The 22,390-nt window shown below is 38.8% G+C and overlaps 3 protein-coding genes across 5 annotated transcripts; 2 read left to right on the top strand and 1 right to left on the bottom strand.

Moving 5' to 3' along the window:
• Positions 1-440: 440 nt before the first annotated feature.
• Positions 441-20,316, top strand: glod5 (glyoxalase domain containing 5). 2 transcript variants are annotated; one of them, XR_009674646.1, is made up of 5 exons: positions 441-584; positions 1,002-1,157; positions 1,507-1,662; positions 1,833-2,228; positions 20,300-20,316. XR_009674646.1 is itself a non-coding variant. In XM_061047796.1 (4 exons), exons 1-4 carry the CDS (start codon positions 528-530, stop codon positions 1,965-1,967), a joined length of 504 nt encoding a protein of 167 aa, XP_060903779.1. In that variant the 5' UTR covers positions 441-527; the 3' UTR covers positions 1,968-2,353. The 2 variants fall into 2 exon arrangements, 1 of the variants encoding a protein (XP_060903779.1); XM_061047796.1 differs by lacking the exon at positions 20,300-20,316 and having other exon boundaries at positions 1,833-2,353.
• Positions 6,040-9,769, bottom strand: irg1l (immunoresponsive gene 1, like). Of its 2 annotated transcripts, none has more exons than XM_061047792.1 (6): positions 9,604-9,769; positions 9,079-9,136; positions 8,789-8,976; positions 8,368-8,460; positions 7,707-7,912; positions 6,040-7,250 (listed from the first exon to the last, which is right to left on the bottom strand). In XM_061047792.1, exons 1-6 carry the CDS (start codon positions 9,619-9,621, stop codon positions 6,323-6,325), a joined length of 1,491 nt encoding a protein of 496 aa, XP_060903775.1. In that variant the 5' UTR covers positions 9,622-9,769; the 3' UTR covers positions 6,040-6,322. The 2 variants fall into 2 exon arrangements, with proteins under 2 accessions (XP_060903775.1, XP_060903776.1); XM_061047793.1 differs by having other exon boundaries at positions 9,079-9,133.
• Positions 9,825-15,617, top strand: si:ch211-153b23.3 (uncharacterized). The gene is made up of 11 exons (XM_061047791.1): positions 9,825-10,055; positions 11,511-11,696; positions 11,785-13,290; positions 13,373-13,465; positions 13,552-13,656; positions 13,775-13,884; positions 13,982-14,173; positions 14,305-14,467; positions 14,582-14,747; positions 14,931-15,025; positions 15,119-15,617. The coding sequence occupies exons 2-11, from the start codon at positions 11,540-11,542 to the stop codon at positions 15,202-15,204; spliced, it is 2,673 nt and encodes an 890-aa protein (XP_060903774.1). The 5' UTR covers positions 9,825-10,055; positions 11,511-11,539; the 3' UTR covers positions 15,205-15,617.
• Positions 20,317-22,390: the final 2,074 nt, after the last annotated feature.

Below are 22,390 nucleotides of genomic sequence, written 5' to 3'. Positions count from 1 at the left end.
ATCACGTTATTATACATAATATGTATTTCATTTATGATGATGAATTGGTAGCACCCCTGCTGGTAAGAAATAACCATATTGATTCCCAATGATCAGATATATAGCCTCTATTGTTATTTATTATTTACCCACCATAGACATGTTATTTGCTGGAACAAAAAATATTTAATCACTGTTTTAATACACGTTGTCATCCACTAGCTAGTTCTTAAATGCATAAACCATGTGTTTCCTTCTTGTCTTACACATTGCAGTGTATTACATAAAAAGGGAATAACAAGTTAATGAACCACGGACTAGTATCCAAACAGACAGACAGTAGCGGTGGATTTGATTTTACGCCCAAACAAGTCCTGGATAACTTCTTGTTCACCAAAGTTTAATTTTGTAAAATGTATCCTCCTGTGCCACCTTGATCTTCGTTTGGTGTTAGTGTGCATGTGTGCATGTGTGTAGTAATGCAGTGAGGTCTGTTCAAAGGCTACGGAGCTGGACAAACACGGAAGTGGTGACAGACGACGGTGAGGATGGCGCTGCGTGCAGTCGGGACTCGTTTGCGGCAGGTTCACGTTAACTGCTTCAAGGTAAAGTCAGTCTATATACAAGTAACTTAAATGTGTGAAGCCATTAAGAGTCAGCGTTTCTTTCAGAATAACTTAAAAAAAGTTACCTCGAGTAAAGACGTACTGTCACAATCACTTCCAACACGGCCTGGTGTCAGATATAATAGGCTGGAAGTACGGCATAAATACTGAAGGAAATACGGCAGCTCGTTGCTCGGCTACAATAAAAGTTTTACTTGCAGCACAATTTCAAGAGTTTCACCTTTTCAAGGCTCTCGTCGTTTACAGTCTATGGCGCTCACGCCAACTTTTCAACACATGGCGGCGCTGTTGATTCTGAATTAAATTACAGCGTCTGCGGTACACGTCGTTGTCAGCAGGTTTCAGGCTGTTATTTTGTATTACTACAATGTATTTGTCTTTTCATTTTTTGTGTAGGTTGTCTCCATCCAAACACTTGTGGATGTGAAATTCAAAAGCACCTGTCCGGTTGAAATAAGTCATCTGGACCACTTGGTTCTGACTGTGAAAAGTGTGCCAGACACGGTCAACTTTTATACCTCTGTCCTTGGCATGGAGGTCATCACTTTCAAGGTATGCAAGGTGCTTTGTACATTATATTAATAATAATAATAATAGGCTAATTATTATTATTAAAAGGCTATTATTATTGTTGTTGTTGTTGTTTTTGTTAAAAGTACATAGATTTAGTGCTAATAATAATCATTTTGTTTACTAGTTATAGTTTGTTAAGTATTTTTATTACCCATTTATATTATATTATTTTCAAAAGGCCCAGGAGAAATTGAATACTGCGGTGCCTTTAGTTACAGAGACCATCCACTAGATGGCAGGCTTTCATTGTAGATCAGATGATCGCACTACATGTGGAAGCTTTTAGTCACATTTTAACACCCACACGTGCTCTCTTTGCATTCTCCAGGGAAACCGTAAGGCTCTGGGTTTTGGGCAGCAGAAGTTTAACCTTCATCAGCTGGGTCAGGAGTTTGAACCAAAAGCCAAGGATCCAACCTCAGGCTCTGCAGACCTTTGCCTCATCACCAAAACCCCTTTGGCTACAGTAGCTGAACATCTGAAGGTCCTTCACCCACTTCATACACCTATTTTGTCTTGCATTTCAATGTCAGTTCAAAACTAGTAAGGCACTCATCTTTAAAGAACCTATTGACCTCTATGAACTCTGTATGTCTCATTTTGTTGCCAGAGCAATGCTGAGTGTGGGTTTTTGTCATCTGGGCTCCTCTGCAGGTCTGTGGAGTCGAAATAGAGGAGGGTCCAGTGGAAAGGACCGGGGCTGTGGGAACCATCACCTCTTTATACTTAAGAGATCCAGACCACAATCTCATTGAAGTGTCAAACTATACCAATTCATCATCAGACTGATCTTATCAAGACTTCTTTAGCCTTGTTTTTGGCAACAATTGCTCTTATTTTGTCCGGTGGTCCCATTCCACAATGTAATAATGTGTTCAGGCCATATTAACTGTAAGCACTCGCATTATTTTCATCCTGGGACTGATAACATCAGTTGGCTGGACAGAGAAGCTCTTTCTGTGCAGTTTTGCTGACCAGTGGTTGCTATTTCAGTAATGCATGAACAGGCTTTTGTAGCACCCTACAGTCAGGATGGAACATGAAAAATACGTCAAGTCAACTTCATAGTTACGAGTGAAGTACCTTGTCTTTTGTTTTTTTAAGGTAAACTGAACACTTAAACAATCAGTGTTTATTAAGTCTCTATTTTCCGAATAAAGACTTTCAATAACTCTGGAGTATTTTATTTAATGCCTTCATTTATTTGTATTATTGCCTAAGCTGTTATTTGTTAAAGTTTCTTTTAGCTCCATGGAAGTTATTATATAGAATATTAGGCTAACACCCATAGATAATAAAATTATAATTTTCTTTTCCTATTTATAATATAATTACTCTCCAGACACACCTTTTCCACATTGAGGTAATTGTTTTGTACAATACGCTGTATACAGCACACAGAAGCAAGTCAGATAAGACTTAATCTGTACTTCCATTACTAAATGCAAGGAAATACAACTCAACTCTCTAATGTGACTCGATCAAACATTCCTGTATTTAGTTCTACCTTCACAAATGGTACGTTTAGTTCTGATTGACACTCTCAAAGCATTATTAATTTAACTTTTTTTAAGACAGTTTTTTAGCAGGCTGAGAGGAGGTCTGAAATGTTGCCAATCACATTTACAAACATGAGAGTTGTAGAATATAACAAAGACTTTTAAAACTGTCTCATAAACAAATAGAAGTACTCATTTCTGACCGTGCTGTAAAACAAAAACAAAAAAACAATTATATGTGAAGCTGAATTCATGGGAGATGTTTGTATTGGATCACTTTAGATTTTGGTGTTTAGTTTGTTATGATTTTGAAGGAGTTTTCTTGGGGATTATTAAAAAGGAGTTTCCTAGTGAAATTCTGCTTTTGTACATCAGCTATAAGCCACCATTGGAGTTGAATTGAGTAAGAGATCGAGTATGACTTTTTGTAAGTACGTCAAACTTGACAAGTATTCAACATTATTAGGGTCGCACAATTTCATTGTTATTCCAATATGCTCATTCACAATAAATACACTGCAAAAGTTTGAATTTATGGCAATAAATGAAGAAAAACATTTCATATAAGCAATGCTTCTTACTCAGCATGCATTTTACCCTTTGGATAGAGGTGTATGTGTAACAGACATGCTCTCTCACCATGTTAGTGCAGTCAGCTAGCTATCAGCTACCCAACAGATGGACATAGAAACTGTGAGGTAAAGATAACTTGCACTCTTTAATATTGGTTTATCTCATTTCATTATTGAAAATTGAGCCGTGTTTTTGCACATCACATATTTCTCTCAAATAATGCATGCAGGTCTATTTCTTATAACTTCCTGTTCTAAACACATAGCTACAAACATTCCTGAGCATTGCCTACCACTATACCATAATGAAGATGTCAATAGATGTATTTTTTCACAGTACTGAATTTTAGTGCCTTCAGTCTAAAATTATCAATATTCATTTTTTCAGAGAAACAAAAAAGAGCCGTAGATGCTTTTTACCATCCTCTATGAATTCCCACCAACTCAACATCAAAGCTTAGTTATGCCATTGTTTGTCATGTGCTCATACGTCAGTGTAAAGATTCCACTATCAGTCTCTGTTTCCTGACTGTAATCCTTAAAACTGGAACTTACTGGCACCCATAGATAACAGCCTGTATGGTAACTTAAGCATTGTAGTATTGGAAAGTCCATCTATGTCACAGCAGTATATGGAGGGCTCTAGCTGTATTAAGTTTCACTACCATTGTGATTTTCTATTCACTGGTGGAAAGAGTAAGAAAACAATACACCACGTATTCTTCCTTATTGTTGTTAGTGTGCATGCAAATAGAAAAGTCTGCTCCTTATTATACACTTTTACATCATGGGGATATTTTTAGCTGCTTTTGTCTGTTTTGCTGTGTTTACCATCGTCTTTCCTTTCAAGAAACGCCTCAATGCAGGAACTGCAGGAAAAAAAGTCCAGAAATGGCAATGACGTGTGTTGACTAATTGTGTTACCATTCTGCAGCTTCTCCATTTGAAAGACATTGATCCGTCTTTGAGAAAGATTTAAATGGATTTCTACTCAATGACAAAATTATTTTTCCTTTTTTTCTCATTTTATTTTTAAGGTTCATTCTTTTAGATTGATAGAAAATTGTACTAACAATCCTTAAAATGATCCCGAAGAGGTGCACTGATTGACCGGCTGGTCACAGAAATGAGAACCCAGACAGATTTTAATCCTCTTTGGCCCTGATCAGTGACTGCCTGGTCTTCTCAAATATGCCAATCTCAGATTTGCACGAGCTGCACAGTTCATGCCATGCTGACAGTGAATAGAAACACAGTGAGGTGCCCATCAGCAGAGCAATGCATTGACTTACTGGAGGATGAACATAACCTTACTTGTGCAAACAAGATGATAACAAGTGTGCACAAGATAATATTCTTTGGTTTTTGGGACATCACTGGCTCTGTAATCGACAGTTCCTGTCCATCAGATAATTTTTCCCACTTACCACATATTGTTTATTGGATAAAACATCATCACGCATTATCAGCGTTATTGCCCTGGTACGTTTTAAAGACTGTCTAAACACTTTGTTTATTATATATGACATAGGTAAATGTGAACCAGAGTAACAACTTTAAAATGATATTTGTCTCATGAAACCCCCCCCCAAAATGTATTCAGATGATCCCTTATTGTGATTAAACACAACACTTATGTTGACTTAGTTTTCTCTAATGTATTTATCCAGAACTGTTTCCATTGGCAATAAGCAATCATTGAAACTTGATCTGCATTAAAACTACTTTTTCTTATCAATTGACAACCCTTAAATCTAGATGTGCTCCAGGTTACTCTTAATCAGTGACATAAAAGTAAAAAATCGCCCCAAACAGGGATCTTACGCCCTGCTCTTGTAATTTAACAGACCTAAAGTAGCTGCAACCGGACCTGTAGATCTTTGTGTACATCTTCTCCATTTAAATCTCTGGCCATGGACGTTTATCTTGATTTTTTAAAGTGAAACAGTGCAAGCTTATTGTTTTTATCCCAAACTTTGCAGGACTGTCTGTTGACTTTGTTTCTCCATTTACAGAGAGACCCAGACTGCTTTAATAACATATTGGTAATGGTTAACTTTATTAACTGTTCTTTTAAAATGCACTTCTTTTTTGATTGAAAAACAAACTCTGTCCTAATTCAAACATGCCGAGTCTGGTTTCTGATGCTACACTAAGCAGAACAGTTACATGTTACAGGCCCCGACAGCTGTCTTTTTCCTCCTGGGCAGACTCTTACCAAACATTAACTTAAGGACCACAGGCTGGAATGAGGAAAGGAGCTTCCTTTTCCCAGCAGTGCTTCACATCCACATTGCCACCTCTTGTTTACCCCTCTCCAAATTCACACACTTGAGAGCATAAGCATCTCATTGAAGGTTTATATGCATAACAGTTACTATTTAACTTGCTCTGGAAATGTCGTGCTTGTCTCAACTTAAGGACACACCAAAGTTTGTCCTTCATGGAAACCTGTCTGCAAACCTCCACTCAGTTTTACACACACGCAGTTACCAGCAGAGATCAATCTAATGATAGAATAATGCTGTTCTTTGTGATTTTATTTGTCACTTGTTCAAAAGACATATGTCCAGGGAAACCTAGCAGTGCTTTTTAATACATGTTATGTTGCTGTCATTTTAAATGTGTTGAAGCACTTACAGGAAAGGATGGGAGTTATTGCAAATACAAAACAGTGTTTTTAAGTAGTTTTATTCAAAATTACCAAAAATACAATAAGAAATATTGAGTAACAATACATATGAGAAACAAAATAAAAGTTAACATTATTCAGAAACAAAAAAATATATACAAATTGAAAAACCTTTAAATAATCCATTACTTGGAGCAGAGGAAACAATCTAATGTTTATAATTATGCAAATATGTGTCTGACGTTCAGATTTAACTCTCCTTCATTTTCCTTCACAGGTTGTCATTTTACAATTCTTAAAATTAAATCAAATATAATAATTAAGTAAGTCAATTCAGCACTACATAGATTCATTAAATAATTTAAATTACATTAGATTTTTACGTTTTTACATTTACAATAATGCATTTTTTGTTGTTGCTTTGGTGTGTGTCTGCAGGGTTCATTGCAGCTGTGAGAGAAGGGCCCTGCAGTCCCCGAGTCTGTCCAGTTCCTCCACCTCTTCAATCAGCCTCTCCACCTTCTCTGATGGAAGAACCGAACCTGCGTTGTTTCTGAACTTCTTCCTCAGGCTTTCATTGGTCAGAGGGTTGCGCCAGTGACCATAAAAGGTGTCACAACGTCCCTTCAGAACGTCTCCACCAACAAGTGTCACTTGTACTTCGCCATACATGCGGTTGAAGTTAGCTGGGTTGTCTTGGGGATGCTCCATGCGAACACGGCTCAGTAAAGCGTGAAGGTCAGGGCGACTGATGGCAGAGGGTGTGAAGGACTCAACAGTCACCTCTCCATCCAGGAGCGCAGTGCAGGCATTGAACTGGAAGGAGTGGCGTGCCTCATGCTCAGAGTCAGGGAAAGGCCTGTTGATGTACTTTGATTTGGGAACTCTGAGCAGGATATCTTGGACCTGAGCTGGAGAAATAGTGCCAGGACCATACCCAACAAGGCGCTTATGGACTGAGGCTGCAGCATCTGCCACCCAGTGCATCCCCAAATGGGCGGGAAAGCGCTTGAAACCCATGTCCTGCTCCTCTAATAGGAACATATGGCCATCATTATTGGGGGACTCTAACGACTGCGGCTCATAATCTTCATAAAAGGCGTTGAAGCCAGCAACCCCAGAGACAGCATCCAGGACCAGAGGACTTGCCTCAAGACCTCTAGAGGCCAAAAGAGCAGCCTCCAGCCCTAAACGTGATGCATTACCTATGTGAAGGGGTTTGGACTGAGTGGCAGCATTAGCCATTGGCGCGCCTGATAGAGAAGCGGCTATTGCCAGGGCATGACTGCATTGAAAGGGATCCAAAGACAGGAGGTTTGCACAGGCAGCTGCACTTCCCATGGTCCCCACCACACTGGGAGGGTGAAACCTGGTGGTTGAAGAAACAGAAAGGCTTTGGTCAGGGTGTTCTGGAAAATTTCCCGCTTGTAAATAAATAAGGATATTTCAGCATCAGAGAAACAAGCAAATTTAATGTGGCAGGTCATTTTACTTGGTGTAAACACTTGCCAAATGGAGACCTGTGTGTGATTGCTAATTGCCACATACACCTTTCACAGCTCATTGACACCACTAAGCAGCTGCACATTACACTGCAGCAGCCTCCTTTTAAACTTCTGTACACTGCAGAGATCATCAGGGTCAAACATAGGATTCTTTAGAGCCTTTGAACTGTGGACACTAGTTCTATTTATAGAATATAAATGTAAATATCCACTGAGGAACTGGCTTTATATCAGTCAAGTTATAACCCGATGAGACCAAATTAAGTGTAAAAAACCTACAGCAATATTACAAGCAATTTATTAGCAGTATGGGTGCTCACCTTTTTGGGATGTTGTGGGCCTCATTAGAGAACCTCATCAGTCGGCCCTGGATCTCAATGCCGACGTTGAATGCCAGCAGGAAGTCCAGACCGCTAGGTTTGCCGTTAGCAGGCATCATGTCGCTTAGTGCTAACACAGCAGGAAGGACGGCTCCTGAGGGGTGAGTGGCAGGGTGCCATGTATCATCAAAGTCCATGGAGTGAGTCTGCAGAATAAAAAAATATATATATTTTCAATGATCAACTTGTAGAGACCAACACATGGTTCATTTGATGTAAAAACTTTTGGTAACTTCTAATAGAATTTCAATGAATCCAGTAAGAACATGCCCTTTCATTAAATAAAACAGGATCTCGCTACACCCATCTAATGTTTTTGTGACATGGAAAATTCCCCTTCCCCTTTTTTTATATACTAGGCTGAAAAAGCAGCTTGCAAAAATGAGTCAAGAAATGTTTGCAGACTTATTGCTGAATATATCTGCGGAAGAGTAATGTGAGGTCAATTCACTATTTTCATCCACGTCTCCTGTGCAGTCAGCTGCCCAGACAGTACCAAAGCTGAGTACAAAATATCTTTATTCATGGGTTTAGTACATTTCTAATTGCCAGGTGTACTGGGGACTATCATGACCAATCTTTTCCACTAAAACAAACTCACCGCCACTCCGTTAACAAAAGCTGCCAGTGTCGGCGAGAGCCTCGTACCCCTGCGTCCATACACAGAGCTGATGTCATCAGGAGCGTACATGTGCTGGAAGGGACCAAGACAGAGACAGGTAAACAACAAGGCCTTGTCAGATGATGGTTTACATGACAGTCACATGTTTTTTTTTGTTAATATAAAATATACTTTAATTTAAAAAATCTTTGGAATATCACTTTTTAGTTGAAAAAGACACATATTTTGACGTTACCAAACAAATTAAAAAGCGTGCCTGTTCCCGAGTAAGGCTCTTTATGATGAAATCACTCATCACTCTGCACACAGCTGAGTTACTCATGAGTAAATGTAAGGTCAAGCAATTGCTTTCATCAGTCTAATTGCGTCATATCAGATAAGACCTTTCCTTGCGCCTCACCTGGCAGTGCTGCAGGGCCAGCTCAAACACGTCTGTTGTGCTGCCAAGCAGGCCAACTCCAATGCTGTCCAGCACCATCCTTTTGCTGCGGTGGAGAAGCAGAGAGGACAGGTGCTGGGGCTTCACTTCACTGATGAACTTCCCAAAGCTGGCTGTGACTGTTTCCTCTGGGGCTGGACGCTTTAAAACTGCAGGGGGGAAAAAGAAAGTAAGGAGTGATCTTCAGCAGAGAGAAATATGTCTCCTTTGTTTTAGAAAATGATTGAGTTAAGTTGCAAAGTTAAGTTTACCTTCTACTGCAGACTGATGCAGACTTCTGAGAGCGAATACTGGTCTGATGGATTTCTGCTGGACAAAATTGCAGAATATGTTCAAAACTGTAAAAACACAGTGTTCTATATCACATTACTACATATTAGTTTTTTTTTATGGAATCACAAATCCACTTCAGGTTTTTAACACACAGTGCTAGACTTTCTTGTCTTTGTCAGTCTCATTAATCTACTCTGTACTTCTTTTGAAAGAGCTTTTGTGCTGCTGAGGAGACGCTCTAACAGGTGGTACAGTGTGTGTCATGTGCTGAACATTTGCTAAGACAAGAGAGTGCTTTAATATCCCCCACCATTAACTCACAAAAAACAGACACTCTATTATAGTTTAAAAAAAAAAATAGAAATAAAGTCAATAATTGTTAGGCATGACAAGCTATTTACCTGGGTAAAAAAAATAGCAAGATGTATGTCCTTGCAAATCATTTAATATTATTTTTATTCACATTTTAATTTTAACTAAAAACCAAAAAGTGAAATCTTTACCTGTAGTTTGGAGATCATGGCTTCAATCTCTTGTTTCTCCTCTTGTTTCTCTTTCTTCTTGATGCAGCTGGTGTGCAGTCAACAGCTTCTGATGGATGCTGATACTTTTCAGGTGAGAGTGTACCTGCCTTATATAGTCCAGGACTCAAAAAGGCTAATGATACTAACCTGGGAGGAACAGGGAAACAGAAATAATCTCAACAAAAAAAATGATCAGCTGAAGTTGAGGAATTTCCATGATGGTTACTGTCTTCATTGTCATAAACTACATCACCATCCTCAGAGGAGGAGGGGGAAAGGAGCAGTGATGTCACCTCTTAGGTTGAAGGTAAATGGGGAAATGTTCTTTCCCAACTCCTCCTACAACATCTACTCAAGCCTTATTTTTTGTGAAACCTTCAACCCTGCTTTAGAACAGCTCAACACTTCACCTGTCTGAGCATCTTCACCAGGTAAGACTTTTAGCTTTGTTATTAGTTAGCAATAAGACTTTATTACATGTACATTTTGAATTGTTACAGTAAAAATGTATTTTGAATAGTTGTTTTCACATGTTCAAAATATCTAAAAATGCTCTATGACAAAAATATTTGTTTACTTATTCTTAAAAAATAAAATAAAATACCCAAATCCCGAACCAGATAATATCAGTGAAAATGTCAGTGCATCTTATTGTTTTAATGTAGTCATCAAATACTCACTTAGGCTTAAATATTCCTGTCATTACAGCAGCAAAGTTAAAAACAGCCTCCCTTTGCCTCTCTTCTTACGACTGTCATGCAGCTACAGTAGGTCAGCCCACTAATGACTGGGCAGGGCCACAGACTCTCAGCTTACTCTACATGTTCAGGAAAGAAGAGACAGAAAAAAGCCTGAATATATTTGAACCCGTGAAGTGTTGAAACAAAACAAAACGTTCTGGAAATAAAAATATCTGTAGTGTACATGTGATATATTACAAACATAGCCTACTAAGAGTTTATATACAACGAGGATTAGGGCCATGTTAAAAAAATTATAATTGTTTTAAATTTCGAGATTAAACTCGTAAATTTACAAGAATAAAGACGCAAATTTCCGACTTTAATCTCGTAAATGTCCAACTGTGGGTGGCAGTAGCTCAGTCTGTAGGGACTTGGGTTGGGAATCGGAGGGTCACCGGTTCAAGTCCCGGCACAGACCAAGTCCGGAAATTGGTCTGGTAGCTGGAGAGGTGCCAGGCCACTTCCTGAGCACTGCCAAGGTGGCCTTGAGCAAGGCACCTAACCCCCCCCCAAGCCCAGGAGCGCCCGCCATGGGCAGCCCCCTCACTCTGAAACCTTTCCATTAGTGCATGTCCATAGGATCCTGTTTGTGCATGTGTGTGTATTTCAGCCTATGTTTATGTAGCATGTTTACTAGACAGAGTGTAAAAACGAATTTCCCTTCGCGGGATCAATAAAGTATAAATTATTATTATTACTAATCTTGAAATAAAAAATTAAAAAATGAATGTGGCCCTAATCCTCCGTCGTACTTATACATTCAAGACTAAATAAAAAATAAGCAATTTCGCCATTCTATATGTATATGTATATGTGCTTTTTGAGTTATATATAAACCATAAACACACAGCTCAATCAGCAGCGTCGGTTCAGCTGTTGAAAAAAACGGCCTAAAACAAAAAAAAACCTCTCCCCTCTGCGTGACTCATTTGAACGTCTTTTCATTCATACATTAATTTTGGCTTCTTGTAAACCTCGGGCGCGTGACTCCATCTTCTTCACCTTCTTCTACACTCTTATCTTCTTTTGGCGCGGCGGTAATATTTGAATTAATCATAGACTGCTACAGCTAAAGACACTGAAGTGAATCCTCTTAACGCATTATCACAACAGTTGTTTGAGTGATTTGTTTATATGTTCTAGTGAAACTGAAGTTTGACACAAAAGACACAATGGCAACACCAGATGGTTTCCCAGCCAGTTTCTATGGAGAGCCAGGAGTGTTGGGCATGTTGTCCAATGGGATCAGTGCATTCCTCGTACTTCTGCAAAACTTCCATACAGCGCATACAGGCAATGCACCAGTAGGAGTAGAGAACATACTTGCAGGTAAAACTTGTATCCAAAAATCAGCAAAATATTACATTTAGATAATAAAAATGTCTTGATGATTTGAATTCCATTTCTGATCCATTAGGTGTTCATCTCATCCTGATTGGTGGCATTTGTCAACTGGTGGCTGGACTGCTCTCCTTTAGAAAATACGATCACTTGAGTGGAACCGCCTTCATTGGCTACGCTGCTCTTTGGGGCAGTTATGGAGCCACCAGAATCTACTTTGGTGCATTTACTAAAAATACAACAATATCATCCGTGATGATTAACAATTTGTCCCTGTCCAATGACACAATGTTCAACATGTATTCTAATACCACCACAGAGATCCCTCTTAGCCATTTAAGCCAGTCTATTAAAGAGTCAGCCATCGCGGGTCTGGTCCCATATATCCTCCTTTCATTTGTCCTTGCCTTCTGCTCTGCCACTGTCAACTACATTATGCCTTTTGTTTTTGGCGCCATCACTTTCACCTTGGTTTTTGAAGCAATCAGTCTGGTATCTAGCTCTTGGGCTCTTGTGGTCTCTGGCGTTTTGGAGTTGCTCATTTTGCTTTTTGCCATCTATGGTTCAGCTGCACTGCTCCTAAAAGGTCTGACTCAACGTCTTATACTGAGAGGCTTCGGAACCCCCCTCTTTAACGTTCTCCTGCTTGGGACCCATAGTTCAGCAAGTGCAAAGAGCATTGGCCAAGAGAAGAAGAAAAACACCAAATATGCCGAGCCCATGGCTTTGGGTTTCTTCTGTGACACTGTTTCCTCATTCATTTTTGCTTTCTACAGCTTCGGTTACATGAAGTCCTTTGGTGTGGGTGCTGCGTGGGTCTCAATCATCTCAGTCGCTCAGCTGTTCTCCAGCTACTACGCTCATCTACGCCAAGACTGCTACCACACCACTAAGTTTGGTCTACATGCCACATACTGGCTGATCAAGGCTTGGGATGAGTTTGTGATATCTGTTCTGCTTGATGGGGACAGCAAAGTAGTCTCAGGGAGGGAAACGATGGTGGGAAATTGGTTCTTTGTGATGGCAGGTTTGGTGCTTTGCATGGGAAGTCTGACCACAGATGTCTTTGAGCTGATCCACAACATGTTGTTTGTCCTGCTCACAGTCTCGACAATCCCCCAGATCCCCCTCGAGGGATACTATATCTTCTTTGGCGTAGCTTCCTCTTTGTTCACTGCAGCCTCCCTGTATGGTACCTTCTCCCGTCTTATCAACACCATAGCAGAGAAGTCTTTGATCCCTGTAGGACCACAGCCTGTCTCCACTGACCGGTTCAAGAAGGCATTGGGTTGCATCAAAGCCAAGACGAGGGACCTCAATGTTCTCCCCAAAGAAGACCAGGCTTCAGATGCCTTATTTTACATTTTAAATGGGGTTGCAGCTCTATCAGCTCTTCATGCAAGTTCATCGAGAAATAATCCCACTTTTCTCCACCTGACCGTACCCTGGGTCCTCATCTCTGGAGCCATCATGCAAGTCTACGTCAGCCGGCTGCAGGTCACAGGAGGGGGCCGCTTTGGTTCAGTCATCTCATCAATCTATGTGGCTGTATGGGCAACCTGGACCTGGTTTAGGTTTGCAGGTATGTTGATACTAATCTTATTAAATTGAGACTTTTACAGACTTAAATACACAAAAATCTGATCAGAGTTTTTCTCCTTTAGGTAACCTGCTTCAGCATTCCCCAGAAACAGCCTATGCGTTTACAGCCGGAGCCATCGCTCTGCTGGTCATTAATGCTTTCCTCGTGCTGATTGGTAAGAGAGACAACAGCATTATTTTGAACAAAATATTCGATCAATAATTTTGTAAACTTCTTCAATTCTCTTCTTTCTTGTGACAGCTGCCTATAGGAACCTGGTTTTGCTGTTTCTAACAGCGGTGATGGAGGTCGTCCTGGTGTGTTTCCTGCTTTCTACACTGCAACGACTACCATATGAGCTAGAGAGTAGGTTTAGACAATGCTCCACATTTTTCATTTATTGAATCTAAACTCTGACTCAATGTAAATAAACATGAGATCTTTACAATTTCAATTTAACACGTACCAAATCTCTTCTTCACAGTGGCCATGCTTGCACTATTTTCAATTATTTGTATATATGGAGCTCTGGCTTCACTGCTGAACTGCATCTTCTCCCAGAGACTGCTGCCTATGGGTCCTCTGCTAATCAAGGTAGCATTTTTAGAGACTTCTCTTGCACTCCTGTGCCAATTCTATATTCATCTGTTATTTCTTTGAATAATTTTCCTCCCTCTGTGCCCTTACTCAGGAGGATGTGAAGCAGGTTTTTTCCGCAGAGCTGCCCTGTCCTGTGGCTAACTCTCGACTCACTAGCAGTCTCTTGAAGATTGCTGGCCTCCTGGAAGAGGGAGGAGTGTGTGGTATTCCAACTGACACTGTGTATGCACTTGCTGCCTCCTGCAAGAATCCTCAAGCTATAGAAAAAATCTACAACATTAAAGTAAGAATAAAAGTAAACCAGTAGATGATATTATTTTAAAATGTAAAAGGACATCAATCATTAAATCCACTTTCACCATTGTGTGTATGTGATGTGAGAGTCATCAACCTGCTATCCATTAAATGATCCAGGACAGACCAGCAGAGAAGCCCATCTGTATTTGCATCTCTAATGTGGAGCAGCTGGTGGCAGCCAAGCCTCCCTTCAGTCCTCTGCTGTGGGAGTTTATGAGGAATGTTTATCCAGGAGGCATCAGCTGCATCGTCAGTAAAGGAGACTGGCTCTTCAGACTGGGTAAACTGTTCTCAGCTGTATACATGCTGAGATACTTAGTTCAATTGAAGTATTTCATTTTATTTTAAGTATTTATCCATGATCAGTAGTGACCTTTTGATTCCTCTTGTGCAGGGGTTGGACCAGCTTATGACCGAGTAGGCACCAACGATAGCATCATGATCCGCGTCCCTGATCACACTGTGACTGGTCACCTGTGTGACATCACCGGACCCCTTGCTATTACCTCAGCCAATCCCAGCGGAGAGCCGGACAGCACCCACCACAGCATGGTCATCAGGTGGGCGCCTTTAAAAAAAAAAAAAAACTCCTCTTAATCTTCTACTACACAACACCACAAAACGAATCAGGCAGGAGAGAGGTTTACAAACTGTCACTGTGCAGCAGAACGAACTGACTAAACGTTATCGTGTTTTTGACACATGCATCATTTTACTAATACACCCTCTTTTTTTGGCCACAGTCGACTGGGACACAAGATCCAGGGGGTTCTGTGTGATGGAGATTCAAATGAAGTTGTTGCTTCTACTGTGGTCAACTGCCTGAAGATTGATGAAGGTAGAACACCACAATATTTAGAATAAATCTTCTCTTTTTTGTATGTTTTAAAAGGTAAATTGTTACTCAAGCTCGTCATCTTTTTTTCCACAGGGACCATCACCATTGTGAGGGAAGGCTGTGTCCCTGCAGTAAAAGTGCGACAGATCTTTGACAGAGTGAAAGCCACTATGCTTTAAAAAACAGCTTTTCCAGCTCCTCCATTTCCTATTAATAATCTCACAGAAGCTCTATGAACAATATGAGAAAGACAGAGTGAAAGGTAGAATGAGATGGTTGTAAATATCCATAGCTGTGGATGTCTTCTCAAGTGTAACACAAATTAAACATTTGTTTCTTAGTTGCTTAGCTGTATCATTCAGGCAAAAAAAAAAAAAATCAACTGTATGAACTTTGATGTTTAGTTTTGTTTATATGAAATAATATTTGAATATCCCCACGGACATAACTGTTATTGCATATACATGTAAAAAACCAAGACATTGTATGCAGACATGAATTTCAGATTATTTTTTCATCCAAAGGATGTACATTTCTCACCCTGTATATGTATTTAAACTGTACATTATCTGTTCAAGAAAATCTAAAATAAAAAAAATAAAAAAAATGTTGTGTAACCTTTGTGTCCTTAAAGGGAATCCCAGTTTATAAGTAGAGAAATGCTCTGTCAGTTAAAAACATGCTTTAATAGACTCTAACCCTAACTGTAACAGTAAATATAAAAACACTTTAATGAATATAATGCACAGTTTAGGATGTGTGAAGCTGTACTTTATTATAGCTGCTGTTACCTGTGATGAACTGCTCAACAACAACTACATTACTCTCCCAAGGACCAATTCATAATTAAGGTTATGGGGCGACTTTGGCTCAATGGTGGAGTCGGTCCTTTAACAGGAATGTGGTGGTTTGATCTTCAGCTCCTGCATTCACATGACAAAGTGTACTTGGCCAAGACACTAAACCCTAAATTGTTCCCGTTGCTACGTCAGCAGCGTATTAATGTGTATGAATAGAGTTAATACTGAGGGACACTTTACAGCAACCTCTGCCATCAGAGTGTGAATGGGTAAGTGTGACCAGTGGTATAAAAAGCCCTTTGAGTAGTCAGAAGACTAGAAAAGCGCTTTACAATCTCATGCACATTTGCCATTTCACTCAAGACACTTAACAAAAAGTGTAGGTCTAGACTGTATGTGTTACATTACTTACAAAGACCCAACATTAAGCCACCACGAGCCATATTTAGAGAGTGTACAGTAGATACCGCAATGCAGGGCAGCATTCTGGCAGTTCCAGACGGGTTATACAGCACTACAGTATATACTATACCATAAAAGTTAACATGATCTCTTTGTGTTCACAGATGTACTATGCTGACCTCAATCATCTTTTGCCCTCGATAAATGATAAAGCTTTATTCCTTACAATGTAAATCAACGTTCAGGTATGCGTTACAATCCTGGGAGAGGTTAGAATCAACAGGTTTCTATGCGTCCTTGATGTTTTGTTGTGGGTGTGAATAACAGAAATTCTCAAAATAGTAAGTCTTTCAAAAAGGAAGCTTGGGGTGCTGGTTGCGCAGTGGTTAGTGCGCGCTCCATGTATGGAGGCTATGGTCTTCCAAGCGGGCGGCCCGGGTTCAAATCCAGTGGCTCCTTTTCCCGCATGTCATTACCCACTCTCTCTCTCTCCCTGATTTCCGGCTCTATCCACTGTCCTATCTCTCCATTAAAGACACAAAAAGCCCAAAAATAAATCTTTAAAAAAAAAAAATAAGGAAGCTTAATTTTCAGGAAAATATGTTGGATTCATTCATTCATTTAAAAGATGATGATTACAGTTACAGAGAGCCATTTGTTTTCGACATGTGAGAGCCATTTGTTTTCGACGTGTGTACGAGTGACCCTAAGCTTCACTCCATCTCTAATTTGAGTCAGTTAAAGTAATACAAATTGAATTTCCACTCAAATCTCATCAATGAGCATATTTCTGTCCATCTTATAGTCAGCCTCTGAGCAGCACAGACAGAACTCTTTACCTTCAATCTCACCTGAGCTAAGTGTTCCTCACCTTGAAAATCAGGCTATGGAGCCATTATGAAACCAATCAATTATCTTTCCAGTCCTTTACTTTTCACCTTATCTGCATGATGAATACTTATTGATCACAATAACTATTATGCTGATCGCAATTGAAGCTCAAAAGTCACTCTCCTGTGACAGAGAAGTCCTCGGATACTTTGTTGGATGATCATACGCGTGGTTTGTAAAAACAGATTTTAATGTGTCCATGAAGAGACGACCAGTCCAATCGGATTGAACATCATTACGGCTTTTCATTAAGACAAGCGTGATTATTTATATGATGTGATGACCTTAACAGATAAATGAGAGAAAACAGATATATTTAGTGTGAAACTTTATTACTTTTAATATTGGACAGTAATCTGAAGTGGTGAGAAATACATGTTCACATTTTAGAGGTATTTTGTTCATTTCACATTTACAAGTGAGGATGGTTTTGAACATCATAGAAAATAAGAATTATGAATGAAACTGATCAACCTTTAAATGGGCCTTCCTAGAGGCATTCAATTGTTGATAAATTACTTAGAAAGAAAACCAAACAGCATGAACATCCATTCATGACGACCTGAAGTCAGGCGTGTCAAAGCCCTGTCACAATGTTTGTACTGCTGTCACGGAGACAACAAGATGCCATTGGGGTGAAACACATCAGGAAACAACATGCAGGTTGAACAGTCACACAATGGAGCAAGAAATATTTTTCCGAGGAAATTACAAATCTGTAATCCAAAGCATTTACTGTCATAGACTAGATAGAAACAACAATGAAGCTGTCAATGAAAAGCATTTGAAATAGTTGTACATGCCCCAATTCTCAGTTACATAACTGTTTATTCTCTAGTACATATGCAGAGATCCACCTGTTTTCTTCGTATCTGATTTACTCTCAATCTCACCTGAGCAAAGTTCACCTCAGGTTGAAATTCATAGTTACACAGAGGCAGGCTTTGAGGCCATTATTAAACCAAGTGTAAAAAAGGTTCTTTCCAATCCTTCACTTTACAACTTATCAACATGATGAATACTGATAACAGTAAGTATTGTAACTGTTGGACCAATCTTGGAAAGTTTCATCAGCACAAAGGTGAAAAATGCAATTGTATAATGAGGCTATATGATGTAGCCTGGTCCGAGAATTGAGCCTTGGGGAGCTCCCTTTGTAATAACATTGAAGATTAATAGATCAGTAAGGAATTAACATGATGATTTATTCATCAATACTTAAAACATCATTTAGTCACTCAACAAAAATTGAGTGATTTACCTTCATCAATTTTTTTATTTTTCTCATGTCATGATTTCGTCTTATTTAGTTTTGTATTTCAGCGTTTAGGTTTCCATGTTTTAATTTCTCCTGTTTATTAGTGTTGCTTGTTTCCCTTGTGTGTTTTTGTCCTAATGTTTCATAGTTTAGTCTTTAGAGTTTCGTGTGTTATTTTGTAATATCGTACCCTGGTGTTTCTTTATGCTCTAGTGTGTTTTTGTTACTTTCTTGAGTTCTGTGTGTCTTCAGTGTTTCATGACTTAGTTTGTAGTTCTCCTCAGTGTTTCTTGTATTTTATTCCTGCCTCTGTGTTACCCAGTGTGATTGCCCTGATTGTCCTCACCTGTGTCTTGTTAGTCTCACCTGTGTTTGATTACCCTCTGTGTCAGTTCATTATCGTTTGTCGGTGTTGTATGTTGTTTCCCATGTCCTATGCCAGACCTCTGCTTACCTGTGTTTCAAGTATTTTTCCTGTGTTTTTTGACTTCTAGTTTTTGGCTTTTGAACTAAGTTTTTGTTTTGCCTTTGGCCTTTTTGTTTATTAAATATATTTAGTTAATTCTGTAAGTGGGTCCAGTTCTTTGTTTTTCCCCTGAACGTGACATCTCATGCACTTTTTGAAGGACAGGCCTTTGTGGCTTCATGTTATGTCATGTCAGGAATCTCAAATAATGGACTTTTTAAGAGTAAGATAAACTGACATTAAACTTTTACATTGCCAGATTTTTATTAATGAATACATTTAAATATCCCCTTTAAAGTTATATAAAGTCTGGGTTTCTATTGTAGACAGCTTATAGGTGTTTCTAATTGTTCTTGTGAACTAGAGCAGTTATTTATAAATTATGAGCGATTATCTTTACTTTTGATTGAAATGAAAACCTTTTCATGTTTCTTCAGGGTAATTTTTAAATGTTTTTTGTTGTTGTGCAATACACATTAAAGAGCATTTAGGAATTACTCAGTCTGTACAACATCATTAACGTCATCATTTTGGTTATAATGTTCATCATGCCCTCAATCAATGAGTGACCTAACCTATGTTCAATGATTTACTTATACAACAGGTCACTGTGGCAATTCTACAAAATCTTCACATTAGAGGCCATGTAGCGTTGAATAATTGATCTATTAGCTATTACCTTTTCTTAGTGTTTAATCATCCATATTCTTATGTCCCTAGTATAATTTCGGATTCAAGTTTTTTGTGCATTAAGGGTTTAATCATTTGCTTTTTACTTTCCTGTTCCTTTACAGTAACAGAATAAGTCGGGAAGTATTTTCATACTTGTAAGGTTATTATATTATTCTTTGTATTGGCTCTTTTCCCAGTCCCTTTACTGGAAGAGGTGGGGTTTTGTAATGTTATCATGGTGCTGAAGGTTATGTTACATAGCCTACATCCCTTTATTTCCTCAACTGTGTAAAGTTGGTGGGCGGTTTGCAAACAAAGCGCCATCCACTGGAATTTCATTACGTACCTTTATATGAACATAAAGAGATGTCACTTGGAAAGACACAAAAATATCTGTCCCACGAGGCTCTCGATAGCTTGGACTACAGACTAATACGTTTTTCCAAAAAGTATTAATTTTAATTTACAAGATCCTACACTGGAACTTGTTCTAAGAGAGAAGAAAGATTATTCCCCCAGACTTCACTTTAAATCACTTTGATTTAGGCGGAAATGTCCGTGACCTTGTCCTATTTAAAGTGAGATTTCAATAACCTGTTTTTACTAAAGGTAATGACATTCCAGCACTGCAAGTATATCCATTCCCATACCCATCAACAGTACAAACTCATCACACACTCCCGGTCTTCACCTCCACAGCCAGAGGCCGTCTTCCACACACTTCTATCCGCCCTAGGAGCTCTCAAAGGCGGACAAACTCATCACTCATTTAAAGTGACATATAGCCCCTTTAAGATGTCAATTTAAGGCATTTGAAAAAGTCTCTCTACTGAATGTATTTATTCTGGCATCACGTTCTCAGTTACATAACTGTTGATTATCTAATACAGATTTGCAGAGATGCACCTGTTCTCTATGTGTGTGAGTTACCCTAACCCTCGCTCCATCATTCATTTGAGTCAGTCACTGTGATAAACTTTGTATTTTTTCTTTTTTTTTTACTACAATGAGCATATTTGTACGATGGAGAATTAGGGCCACCTAAAAAAAAATCAAAAAATCAAAAATTTCAAGATTAAACTCATAAATTTACTATTTTAATCTTGTAAATTCACGAGTCTAATCTCAAAATTTTAGATTTTTTTTTGTTTGTTACGTGGCCCTAATCCTCGTCGTATATTAGTACAGACGGCACCCTGATTTACTCTCAATCTCACCTGAGCAAAGTCCACCAGACCTTGAAATTCATAGTTATACCGAGGCAGGCTTTGAGGCCATTATTAAACCAAGTGTAAAACATGTTCTTTCCAATCCTTCACTTTACAACTTATCAACATGATGAATACTGATAACAGTAAGTGTTATGTTGAGCTCAAAGTCCAAATGTCATTTTCCCATGACAGAGAAGTCACAGGAAAAAGTGTTGAATGAGCTTACTTGTGTTTAATGAACTTCAAACATATTTGAACTTCAAACATACTGCTGTCAGTAAGAGCAACCCTCCTTCCAGTCATCTCCAGTCCATCTCATCAGAAACCAGGTTCAGCTCTTAACAAGTCCACCCCTCATTGCATCCTTACTTCATGGCCACAGACAGGGGATCAAAAAGGGACAGGGGGGGGGCTCACTACCCCTTTTAAATACATGAGGACATCATTTGGGGTCTAATCGCTGATGACATGTAACATTTCTTGTGCTTTCTAAACTTGTAAAATATATAATAAATAAGAATTCACTTTTAATGAAGTCTCTCCTGATTTAAATGAAATTATTGTCTGGTTACAACCGGACACGGGATACTGACATTGTTAATCACAAAAGAGGCTCACAACATGACATCACAGACGTCATTAATAAATACATGTTAATATCACTTCAGAAAAACTAAAACTTTATTTGGTTTCATGAAATTAAACATCATGGTTTGTATTTTCAAAGCCATGCACACTGGCACAGGTTTTTTTTGAATAACTGTCTAATCTGATTGTTTTTTTATAACTCTGTGAGGAATGAACATTACTTATAGCAATTTAAAAGCAGTTCCACTTGCAGTGGTTTCTCAACTTTTTCTGCTGGGCCCCACTTTCATTGACTCATTTATATTAAAGGCCCCCTAACCCTCACAAAATACACAGTGGCTCATGAAAATATATCCATGAACACTAAAACACACTTTAAAACACGTCATTCGCTTGCAAGCTACATCTTTAAGAGTGTTTGAAACATTGTAGAAACAAAAGAATAGCAATTTTAATGTGACAAATACTGAAAAAAAAAACAACAAGACCTGTTCACAGATGAAAAAATTAAAACTGACACTAACATATTTACATATAACAACAAACATTTAGCATAACACATTTTCTCAAAAATGACTGATCTGACTATTCCAAGGCGTCTGAACTTGGGCTTCATGCTGTCAGGAGCAGCTGATGAATACTACGCACTGTGGTCTCTCTTCAGGTGAAGCATAGGGGAAGCTATAACTGGTCATATTTTCTTATTTGTGCCCCCAATGACAAAACTCCGGGCCCCCACAGGGGTTTGGGAATCAGCGACTTCAAATGTAATTGCCCCTGCAACATGTTACTAAACTAACTAGCTTTGTATGCAGCACAGTCTGAACACACTTCTGATCCAACAAAGAGTTCCAATAAGTAAGACAAGTTTATAAAAGTATTATCGTATACTCTCATATCTGACAGTGATCTGTCAATGCAATGAATATGTTTCTGAAAACAGACTAAATAAAATACCATAAATATATTCAAACAGTGTTGTTGAATGAAATGCAACAGCTTTTACAAATAATTTAATGTTTTTTTTTGTGATCAAAAGTATATACAAATTCCACAAAAAATAGAAGAAATATAAAA

The sequence above is a fragment of the Labrus mixtus genome, chromosome 10 (assembly GCF_963584025.1).
Source record: "Labrus mixtus chromosome 10, fLabMix1.1, whole genome shotgun sequence".
Classification (NCBI taxonomy): Eukaryota; Metazoa; Chordata; class Actinopteri; order Labriformes; family Labridae; genus Labrus; species Labrus mixtus.
This window is presented reverse-complemented; position numbering and strand designations above follow the sequence as displayed.